This window comes from Leuciscus leuciscus, assembly GCF_965113295.1.
Source record: "Leuciscus leuciscus genome assembly, chromosome: 22".
Classification (NCBI taxonomy): Eukaryota; Metazoa; Chordata; class Actinopteri; order Cypriniformes; family Leuciscidae; genus Leuciscus; species Leuciscus leuciscus.
Genome location: NC_138746.1, coordinates 33941568 through 33954099, shown reverse-complemented (window position 1 = coordinate 33954099; position 12532 = coordinate 33941568). Strand labels below are relative to the sequence as shown.

The 12532-nt window shown below is 37.8% G+C and overlaps 1 protein-coding gene across 3 annotated transcripts in view; it reads right to left on the bottom strand.

Moving 5' to 3' along the window:
* Nucleotides 1–12532, bottom strand: part of dst (dystonin) — a 200758-nt gene that overhangs the window by 148322 nt on the left and 39904 nt on the right. For all 3 annotated transcript variants that reach the window (XM_082153876.1, XM_082153877.1, XM_082153878.1), the window contains exons 5-6: nt 5352–5413; nt 685–774 (exon numbers count right to left, since the gene is read on the bottom strand). In XM_082153876.1, the coding sequence (XP_082010002.1) occupies nt 685–774; nt 5352–5413 (152 nt within the window). The remainder of the gene's footprint in view (nt 1–684; nt 775–5351; nt 5414–12532) is intronic.

Here is a 12532-nt window from a genome sequence, read left to right as displayed (position 1 = left end):
CCTGTTGTGATGGAGTATTTACAATTATACAGGAAGTTAGTGATGGACTTGTTGAAGCGTTTCTGTTTATTTGTTTGTTTTAAGTCATTAAGTTGAAGTCACAGCCCAGTAAAATATGGCTAGACCAGCATAATGTCTTTGCCAGCTAACAGGAATTGACTAAAAGTCACAAAATGATTTCATGAGGTCTTAAAAATATATTACACACAATCCCAGACCTGTCAGATATACTCTGCTAGTGTCCTGTACAGCACATCTGATGCTGAAGGAGAATTCCTCCAAAGCTGACACTGAATATATTGAAACACAATACACAACTGGACCTGAATTAATGTAAAACTGCTATAATAGTGTGAATATGAAGGGTTTGTTGTACACTAGTGTGTAAATATGCAAAAGCATGTTCACATATTTCACTATTAACACAGATGTTTTAGTTGCTGTAAAGCATGAGTGTGCAGGAACTGGTTACGTCACTTTTAGCAAAGCTTTTCAGTGTGTGAGCGCACATTTAATCGGCCTGCTGGATTAGTAACACACACACACACACTCACACACAGATGTGGACTGGTGTGGATGGTGAATCTAAGATGCCCCCTTCAAAAACAGCAAGTGACTGCACACGTGTTCAAGTATTCCGCTTCAAGTGTGTTTCGGATTCAGTGATGATTGAACAACACTCACCAGTGTCTCTCCGGACAACACCTCCAGAAGGGAGATCAGGTTATGTCCATCTCGCAAATCCTCATACAGGTCGTTCACGTGCTTTCGTACCTGCCACAAAGAGAGAAGAGAATGTATGAAAACATCAGTCTTGCATATGCATTGAACTTGAAACGTGGGTTTTTGAATCATGATTTATTTGTTTTGGACAATAATTGATTTCAGATGCTAAAAATCAAATGAATAGCAGTCAAGAATCATTCAATATTTAACATTAAATTAGTTACAAGTGTGAAATAATGGAGTCTGTCTATCTATCTATCTGATCTATCTATCTATCAATCATACAGGAGAATTTATGACAATCATGTCATAAATAAGTTTCCTTTAAGGACTCGCCAGGGATCCTTTCACTGGGAATCATCTCCAGCAATGAATGATATTTCAAAATATTTGACAATCCGTATGCATTTAGTCCTTGTGCAAATTGTAGACAATTGTACTTACTCTTTTGCACACATGTGCCAAAGCACATGCAATTTGCTTAAATCAATAATACATTCAAATCTGATGTGAACAAGAAACTAATTGTTCAGAGATCTGAACTTATTGTTTTGAGAGAATGAAAGTCTCATTTGAGAATGGAGCCAACGCGATTGATAAAAACTGTAAAAGACAAAGGACCTGATCACACACATTTTATGATTGTGAGACACCAGTGCACCTTGAAAAGGCCTGTTCTGTCAGGGTGGTGTGGGGGTGGTGTGTGGGGGGGGGCTGATGGGCTTTTATTGAATAAAAAAACTAAAACTACCCCGAGGGGGGAAACAAGAGACTAGACTTGACCTTGACTTTGACTTTGACTTTGACTTGGCAGGGAACGAGGGAGGACAGGTGGGGAAAATAAATCAATAATCAAGTAACAAGATGAGAGGGGTTGAACAATCAACAGGAGAGCACATGGCACAAGGAAACACATGACAAGCCATGTGCTCACACCAAACATGACAAAAACACAAGCACATGGCCAGTAAAACAATTCACCAGCCATGTGCTCACACAAAAACGAGACATGAACACGCAGCCAATGAGAACGCTCATAAGCCACGTGTTCACACAGAACATGACAACATGAATGCACACAGCTAGTGGGAAACACAAGTGCTACACAGCACAAGACAAAACATGACATGAAAGCACACGGCCGATGAAAACACGAACCGCGTGCTTCACAGAACACAACACACGTGGACAGAAGAGCGAACTCGAAACCGAACGCTCACACGACAAGAATGAGCGAAAGCTCATCCGGTGCGCTCACAACAGAGGACAAACACGTGGAGCATGAGTGTCCGAATCCCGACACAGAACCGAAACCAAACTAGACAGATGTGCCGGGATCCAGACACCACGCCCCGCACACTTAACAAGACAGACAAGAGAACGCTCGAAGCCGCGCGCCCACACAAAGACATGACTAAACAGAAGTGTCAGAGCTCTGTCACAAAACCAAGAAATACACTAGACAGAAGTGACACAACTCTGACATGTTTAAGCTCATCAGCAGCTCTGACAAATGCCAAACCAGTTCATATCTGCACTTACTGTAAAAACAACAGATATGAATCATTTAGTCATAGTCAAATAGCCATTGCTTGTTGCACACGAGTACTCAGGAATGGTGTTTGACCATTGTAAGAGGATGTTTTTCACAGTGAATCATCCCTTCTGCTGTGTTGAAAGCTCTTTTATCCCTCACATACACATACAGGACTGTAGCGTTTCCCAACAGTAAACACTAGCGCTCCCGTGAGACGCTGGCTAACGACAGACGTCTTATCCGAAGGCCTTTCGCTACTGTATGACCGTCGCCCCGCGCTGGTCCTGAATGCCACACTGCTGAAGTCAGCTCTCTGCCTTACTGACCTGCTTTCACCCAGGTCCTCTTGTTCATAATTCCCAGCAACCACAGCTGCATGACTAAAATAGACTGGGATCTGGGTCAGTCCGTTACACTTTACCATGAGCTGCTAGTCAGCATAACAAATATTTAGTAGTAGTTTTACACAATACTGTAAAATGTGTAATACTGAAATCTGTGCTGAAAAATATTGATATGATTTATTGTTATATTGTCCAACTGTCACTGATGTGTGGCTGTAGTAAAGCGCGCAACTATACAGCGTCTTTAATCCGATTGGAATCTGATCTGAATTATTGACTGTGTATCACAACTGTTCAGATTTGTGTGTCCCGTGGCGCTCTTTAGTTTTCCCGAATATCTGCATTGGTTTCTATGGCAATGGTGTTGCTTTGGTACAGTAGGTATACGCCGAAAACAACAACAACCGCAACATGACGGGGTTTGCAATTCAGATGTTGTCTTATTCACAACATGACTATGTGTACCCGCCACATCTTCATTCATTCACATGCGGTGACAATAAAGTATGCACAAAGTTCAATATAATTTGTTTTGTTTTTAAATCACAGAAGGATAAGAGCCTACTTCACATTTTCACAGCGAGTAAAGCGACTCCTGATGCTTCCCATTTCCAGGACACGCATTAATCATCACTGGACTGTAGTGAGACCTTCCACGACACAAATCGACACAATGCCAAATGATTGTGTCTCATTAGAACAGCAGAAACAACTTAAAGCTGCAGTCGGCAAGTCTGGCAGATTGAGGGGATTTAGCCAAAACGTTGAATGATTACAACTCTCATGCCCCTCCCCCACTGCCAGCGAGCACCCTCCTATCGAGTCCGTGCTCGTCGGTGCGTGTGCACCAGAGTTTCTGTGATGCACCAGTCTCTTCAGCATCGAAGTATCATTTTCTTTTCCTTGGTTATTTTGGAGCTCCTAGCTCTGGTTGTTAACCGAGGAATTGGAAGCTTGTTAGTAGATTTTCTCTCCGCCATCACGCTTCATACAATTCAACACATCTGCGAACTTCAGGCGTGTGCATGTGATATTGTAACGTGCGCGAGAGGGGAGGGTGGGGGGGGGGGTATCTGTGGCGTGTGCACGAACTGTGATTGACAGTCAGATCTCACACAGCCCTACGCTGATTGGACCAGAAGAACCGGGAGCGCTGGATTTTTGCTAAACAAATAACAGGCTCCAGGTGGAGGTAGAAGCGCAGGGTTTTTTCTAAAACCGGCTGATTTATGTTGTTCTGTCGGAGCATAGTGTCGGTTTCAGTGAATATGATCGAAAAAATCTTGCCGACGGCAACTTTAAAATACTCTGTCATTAATGGTCATACAGACTAGAGTAAGACATCATTGGAAACTGTAAAGGGTCTGTTTTTATTTGTGTGCTCTAAATAAAACAAATCATTGTGTTTTTGTCAAATAAAGAAAACAAACAGGATGCTTCTTTCTGCCATCCTGGTTTCCCTTCGTGAAGTTAGTGGAGCACATCACAAAAATGAATGGAAACTCAGCATTGTGTGCCATCTGAACCAGTAGCACCTCACTGCAGTTCACGAGATCCAAGGGGCGGAGTTGGATCCAGATCTAAGGGGTGGAGATGGGTAGGTTTAGGGGAGGGTTTAGGGATCAAGGGGTGGAGATGGGTAGGTTTAGGTATATGTAAGGTGGGAGGAGTTGGATCTGGATCCAACTCCTCCCCCTGGATTTCGTGTTCTGCAGTGAGGACCATCTCATCTGAACTCGTTTGGGCTGGTGCGTAGATCATCTCTTCTTCTTCTGCTCTTTTTCCTGTTGTGGCGGTTAGCAAACAGCTTTGCATTACCGCGCGCACCGCCTTCTGGACTGGAGTGTGTATCGCCTGTGACTGACTGTATTCATCATCTGACTGTATGAACCGAACCGTGACGTCTGTACCGAGACGAATACGTGTACCGTTACACCGCTAATATATAATAATAATCCGCTCTAAACACTTAACTCAAATCATGTAGAGCTTTCCACAACTATAAAAGTGAACTATAATAATTATCATATCAAATTATCCAACATGTTGTTACCTGTTTTTTCTTTATGGTGCATTATCTTGCTACCTTAATGACAGTAATTATACTGACAGTAATAAAAACAAAGCTATCTATGAGGTCATTTATGTGATTGCAGATGTGTCTTAAATTGAAGATCACTGGACATGCTGTTACTTGCCATCTTGGATAAGTTTGTTGCCTAGGAGTGCCTGAAATGAAGTCTAAATGAACACAAAACATTTTGCAGAGACTTGAAAAGGTAGTTGAAACTCATTTGGAAAATACTGAAAATAAAACAGGTTTGACTGAGTAATATTATACATGTTATTCACAATAAAATGAGCTAGACGACTTCTTTTAATACAGGAAATGGTATATTCTGCATATCGTGGGATTTTCAGGCACTCCAGCATGTGCTTCACGGTTAATAAACTGATCATATGATCAATTTTTTTAAATCAAAGTTGTCCTTTAAATGCCCTGAAGACTTTGACACACCTGAAGAATTAATGAAGCGTTTCCAGGTCCCTCCCAAACAGAACTAAAGCACATGTTAACACTTTCCTTTTCAGAGTTCATTTATTTGTACATTTATAATTGTTTGTTTGTTGCTATAATTCAGATCACAACATATTGTTGTGTTTCTTCAAGCAACAGTCACCACAGTAATGTGCACTGATACACAACCCCAATGCCTTAAAAACAAGACGAAAAACAGACGTACCTTAAAGAGGTGCTGATTGATCCATTTTGTAAAAGTCTTTTTCTGGACTCTGTCTCTTTCATCTGAAAAACAAGAGGGATTGATGTTAGAACTGCTTTCAGAATAAATTTAGCATTGGCATCATATCCAGTTGTCTATTACACCTGACAGCTGGCTCAACCAATGGCACGAATACTTTTATTGTATTACAGTAAAGATGATTGTAAAACTATTATTGATTTTAAATCATCATAAAAGCAATACAACAAATAGTAGGCTAGCATGATACTAGTTTGTGTTTATGTTTTATTGGGACTCTTATTTTGAAATAGTTTTGTTACCATTACCACTTCCTGTGTTTATATCCTGCACCCCCAAAAATATATATATTTAAACATTCAGCTAAATGTAAACTTTAATATTGGGTTTAAGTGTTTTAATACAAAATTGATTTCAGTGCATCGCTAGTACATCAAATAATTTTATTTCAAAAAGAAAACCATACTTGAACAAGAAGTGGGAAGACCTGTTAATGTATTAATCTGAAAATATAATGTATAAAATATAAAATATACATATAATGTCGTATATAATAACGCCATTAGATTAAGATAGTATGTACCCATTCTGCTTAGTTTTACAAAAGCTGCAACCTGGGAAAAATACTAATGCTAGCTGATGAAAAACACACTAATGCTAGCTGATGAAAAACACACTTATGTTAGCTGATGAAAAACACACTAATGTTAGCTGTCATGTGAGGTTTCTGTCATGCTGTAATGTCATGTTTCTAATCTAGAACTCTGGACAGGATGTGAAAGCTAATTACAGAAAAAGACTGAATCCCGGGCAACTCTTGCTTCCATTACACAGCTCTCCCAACCACAGTATTTTGTTTCCTGTGTCCATGGCAACAGACAGGCCCGCATCACAGACAGCTCAGCTGGGAGAGGACTCGTCTGTTCATAAACCAGCAGTATGATGGAAATACAAATAGCATTTCAAAACCCCATCAGTGAACAATCAGCTTCATTTATAAAGCAATGCAAACTTAAAAAGTGCTTAACATCATGCAGATGCTCGGAATCAAACATCGTCATCATCATCATCATCATCGTCATCATTACTTGACCAGTTGTTGCACGTTAATATTTGAAAAGGCCCTGTTCTCTAACAGAGACCGTGAAGAAACCCGGACTATTTCACCATCTGTCAGTTAAAACAGAGGGATGACCTACAACTAACACTGGAACTACATGTTTTAGGGGAAATCTGTGGTGTTCGCCTCTGAAAACTTGTGTTGCTATGCATTTACTATTTACTGGGTGGTTGCTGAACATGATATTCTGCTCTCTGGAAACGGTTCTCTCCTTCAAATGTAAGTGTATGGGATTGTCTGAAGTCTATCATTCATCAGGAGAGTCTGATGGCTTAGAAAAAGACACCTCGCCTCGACATGCAGCATGATTTGAGATATTACAAAGATTAGCACAATGATCATGCAAAAACACATTTGAAAATGGTGTGCGATGCGACGCATGTCATGTTTATTTCACAGATATGTTATCTGGGAGATTTAAAAGGATATTTTCCCATTCAAAATCCATTTAAAAAGGAGAAGAACGCTGAATGTGACGAATGTGACACAATAACAGATATCAGAACATAATTGATGTGCAAATATGGGCAATAATAAATGCTATACTGTGTGCAGTGATATTTTAGTGTTAGTTTTACTATTATAGTATTATCTAAAATTTAGAATTTGCTTTTATTTTGCATTTACTTTTTTCATTTTAATTTTAGTCAATTTTAGTGATTTTGTTATGGATTTTGTAATTTTATTCGTTTTTGTTTTTAGATCCTTTCATTTATTTATTTCAAATTTTTATTTGTTTTTTTAAGTTTAAGTTTTTCATCTACATTTTATTTTATTTAAGTTTTACGTAAATTAATGAAATAAACTTTTAATAGTTTTAGCTTTAGTAAACAACAACACTACTTTGTCATCTAATAAATAAAAAATATAAATATTTAAAATCATTTAAAATGCTACTGATGCTCATGATTCTGAACAGACAACTACACAAAATAACATGCTATTTACTAGAGGTTCTGGCAAAATGTTAATTGCTGCAGTGCATTTAAAACATTTACTTCATCTAAATGAATAATTTTTTCAAAACGGTTGAGTGAATAATTCAATGACTCACTCAAGAAGTCTTCACTTGTTTCATTACTGTATGAATCAGCGTTTTTGAAGAATCTCTTGAATGAATGATTCAATGACAAATACAGTTTTTAACAGTCACTTGTCGCCACCTACTGGTGTAATGATGTAATCGACTCGATCATTATTTGAAGCATCAAGTTACTTTCAAAAGGTGATTTGCTCTATTTTGATCAGTGCCGTAGACATCAGGGTTTATATCTAAACTATAAACTTTTATCCCAGTACTTCTGTGATAATATGAATGATTGTAAGACAGAAATAACGATACTGTGTGGCTGAAAAGAGTGTTTGTGAAGCCGTTTCATCCCTATACTGTACACAACAACTGCTCTCTCTGGATCAGATTTTGTCAAAGGTTTAATAGACAGAAGCAAATCGTTGTCATTTGGGATTAAGATCGAGTGGGTGTTTAAATCGAGAGCCATCTATTAACGATTAATCTTGCAGCTCTGCATTAAATATAGTTTTGGCAATCAAAATGTAAACATCAAGGAAAAGAGCAAGCGCAATCAAGCATACATTATGTGACCACAAAATTGAGATGTATACATCATCTGAAAGCTGAATACATAAGCTTTCCATTGGTGTATGGAATCAGAGGGTGCATTCACTCACAAAAATAAATGTTTTATATAATTACGGTGGAAATTTACAAAATATCTTCATGGAACATGATCTTAATATCCTAATGATTATTGGCATAAAAGAAAAATCGATAATTTTGACCCATACAATGTATTGTTGGCTATTGCCACAAATATACCCGTGCGACATGTGACTGGTTTTGTGATCCAGGGTCACATATCAGCCAATATATATCCAACATCAATCAATACCACTGAATTAAAGTAGTCTCTAATATCCGCCAATTAACCAATATGGTAAAACCCGGACAAACATGACCCAGCCACACTTGTCATTCGGCAAGGACACATTGTTTGGGGTTTGTTCTAATCTTCAATCCCAAGTATGAGCAACAGCCACACCTCTAATTACCAGAAAGCAAAGCCTGAATCTGTTAGTGTCCCAGCAGAGTCCACTCAACCTGACCGCAGCAGCGAAACATGCACTTTGAACCCTTCAGCACTGACAAAGATAAACTCTGCAGATCCGGAAAGTGAAAAATCAAGCTAAAACCTGCAGACTTTAGCAAAGCCAGGAGTAATCCACTGACCCATGCAGCACATGAGCGTCACCAGCAGAGCGTCTCTCCTCATCGTCCCCGGCTCAGGTGTTTCCAGCAGAACGCTGTGCATGTCTACAGAGACCAGAGCGTGTGTGTGTGAGTCGGGACTCGTCTTCTCCCTAGCTTTCCCTCAGTATTCCTTCACAGCCGTCCAGAACGAGTCCCGTCAGGTTTTCCAGCAGCACACAGTGAGTAACATGGTGAATGTTTACGTAAGGACAGATCCCTGCGGTGAGTTTCACCAAAGCTGAACCTCGGAGGACGTGATGATTGTGCTGAGCAACATATTCAGTGACACGTTCTACACAGCAATGAACGGGCCTGTTTCTTTAAGGAAATAATGAGCGTTTCCATTCCTTTAGACGGTGTTTAACCCTGTTTTGTACACACAGACTTCAGTTCTTTATGGGAATGACAATCAAATTGTATTTCAGTGCCAGTGGCATTTGCATTAACGGGTTTCTGTCATCATTTACAAACCTTTATGACTTTCTTTCGTCTGCATACAATTCAATTCACTTTTTTTTGTATAGCGCTTTTCACGTTACACATCGTTTCAAAGCAGCTTTACAAAATGCTTGACAATTTACAGTGATCTGTTATCAGAGGTAACTGTCTAAGTTATGTATTTCAGAAATGTACATATACAAATCACACATAAAAGAAAATATTTTGAAGAAAGTTTCAACTGGTTTTGTCCATTAAAGGAAAGTCAATGGGGTCCAAAACAACATTGGAATACACTGACTTTCATTGCATGGACCAAAAACAACACAGAGACATGTTTCTAAATATCTTTCTGTCAGTTCTCTACTGTCCTTTTCAATGAAGGCATAAAGACCGGACTAAAAAATACTGGACAATAATAGGTTTCCAGTCTTTCGGCAAAAACATCTACCATAAAACACTGTTGGCATCTTTTTTCTTGGTTATAGTTATCATCACTATGTCAACCATCACAATTTTGGGATCTGTTCCTGCATTTTGCACACACACACTAAACAATAATGAAGGAAATGTACTTTCCTAAACGTTGCCGTTTGTATTTAGTCATCTTGCTTAAGAATTCAAAATGTGTCAATGTTAGGGATGCACAATAATATCGGTATCGGCTGATATATGTTCATTTTTACTATTATCGGCCTGGTAAGAAAATTTGGCCGATATATTAAAGCCGATAAATAATGTATTATTTCCTTCAGCCGAGACACTTCAGATGCGCACTGTTCAACATGATGGATTTGGAATCACGGAAATTCGGAAAATTCGGTTCAGTGCAACATCGGCTACATAAAATTATAATGAGAGCATTATGATTGTGTGTTTGGGACATTGCTTTTAATGGTAAGATTTTTGTTTTTGTAATCAGGCTCTCAAAAATTATATAAAAATGTGGAATTAGATTTATCGGTAAATATATCGGTTATCGGCTTTCCAAATATAAAGAATTATCGGTATCGGTATCGGCCAAAATGTTCATATCGGTGCATCCCTAGTCAATGTTTACTGTACAATTTTAAAATATATAAAAAAATAATAACCAGTTATTTGGGGCTTTTTACAGGTTTTATTTCTGCAAACCTTTTACAAGTTGTTTGGAACAGCACACTATCCTTCCACTTCAAGTTCTTGACTTTTGACTCTTTCTTAACACATATTTGTATTATTTTAGAGATATCTGAAAGCCACTTCCTGAATGAACAACAACATAAACACTAGGGCTGGGTAAAAAATATCGATTTCTCGATTTTAATCGATTCTCATTTTTACGAACCGACATTGATTCTTAAATCCCAAGAATCGATTAGTCATCCTGTTTTCAGTTGATGAATGAATGTAACATTGTAGCGCCGCATCCCATCCAATAAATCGCAATAATCTTTGTGCTTTGTTACTATTGATATGAAACAAAGTCTCAGATTCCCATCCAATAAATCACCATCATCTTTGTGCTTTGTTACTATTGATATGAAACAAAGTCTCAGATTCCCATCCAATAAATCACCATCATCTTTGTGCTTTGTTACTATTGATATGAAACAAAGTCTCAGATTTCAAATTACGTCCATTTTCTTACGAAATTCAAAAACATAAATACCGTGTTGTCGCTGTGGCGTGAGATCGCTCTGGCTCAGCTCAAGAGAAGCACATGATCTTCTCTTCCGCCTTAATAACACCAGTTACAGCGTGAGATAAACATGAATGAGCTTCTGAAAGTGTGTTAAAAGATAGAGTACAACTTATCGAAATCCGTATCATGTGACGTGGAATTTCGTGGAACAGTGTTTCAACCGTGGAAAGATGTCAGTAAATCAGCTTGTAAACAATGTCATGTAACGTCACATTTACCTCAGAAAAACCATATCCAGTGACCATAAACTCGTCAGTCAGCTAGAAATATTAACTCTAGAGAGGAGCATTTTGCTAAATATATGCACCATATTACATATTCATTATAATTTGTAATGTTCTTCAATTTTTAATGCTTGTTTGAATAAATCTGGCAGGTTTTTCTGACAGCCACCATTTAAATGTTTGTATTCATATAACTTTATTATTATAAAAATAAATAAAAGTGTAATTTAAGTGTTTGTATACAAATCAGTTCATTTTTACCTTCAATATTACAGTAGGCTAATGAAGCCTATAGGCTTCTACTGACTCCCATAGTTTACAGCATGAGTTAAGAGATGTTTTCCTTGAGAAAATTTGCCATGTATTGTCCCTGATATCCAAAATAATCAATATTAAATCGACTCGAATCAGAATCGAAATCGAATCGAATTGCAAGCTTGTGAATCGAAATCGAATCGAATTGTGAAAATTGTGTCAATACCCAGCCCTAATAGACAAAACTATAATACATACAGACAAAGCTACAGCTTGAAATATTCAGCGTTTCATAATTTTTGCATTTTAAAAAAGAATGTGAGGCAGTTTACAATATGCAGTTATTATGTCATTGCAATCAGTCAATGTGAGCTGTAACTTAATTAGCACTGCAGAAAATCAAGGTCATCAAAACAACCTTGTTACACCTCATGAATGTGTGTAAAGACATCAGCCTTCAGGATGTGTTATGATCTCATCTATGAGGATATGTCTAGACGTAATGCTCTTTAAAACATGGAAGCACTACAGATGAATGATCAGAACAATTGTGTGTATTATTCCAGTGTCCATAAACGACACTCACAATCCATTCAACTTCCATAACGTGACATTTAGAGACTATTGTAGGGGAATATTGATGTGCTGCATCGGTCAATTTTCATTTATTTTTTACTTTAAATTTGAATATAATTTCTGCATCAATGGCGGCACCACTAGTAGAAAAATAATGACTGTTTCCAAACAGGTTTGTCAAGCAATATCCCGTCGTCTTAATGATTTTACTCATTAAAAAGTTGAACATAAAATTAACATGAATTTACTAGAAAAAAAAAGAAAATGTGTTTAATGTCATGAGGTTCAGATCACATGACCAGCCGAATACTTGCTTCATCAGAGTTATCAGACGATTACACTTACAGAATAAATCAATAATGGCTGAATGAGAATCAAGCATTAGTAACTGGTTATAATAATCAATGATGAGAAAGTTCTTTTACTGTAACAAAACAATCATCAACTTTATACAAGAAACGTTACACTTACAGTATATTCTTATTGTGGTCTAAAATTCTTCATATGCATGTTCATGGGTCTTGCATTTAAATAAAAATAGTGGCACACATCTTGAGGCAGAAGCTTTCTTGAAGAATGAGGATGGAACACACAGGT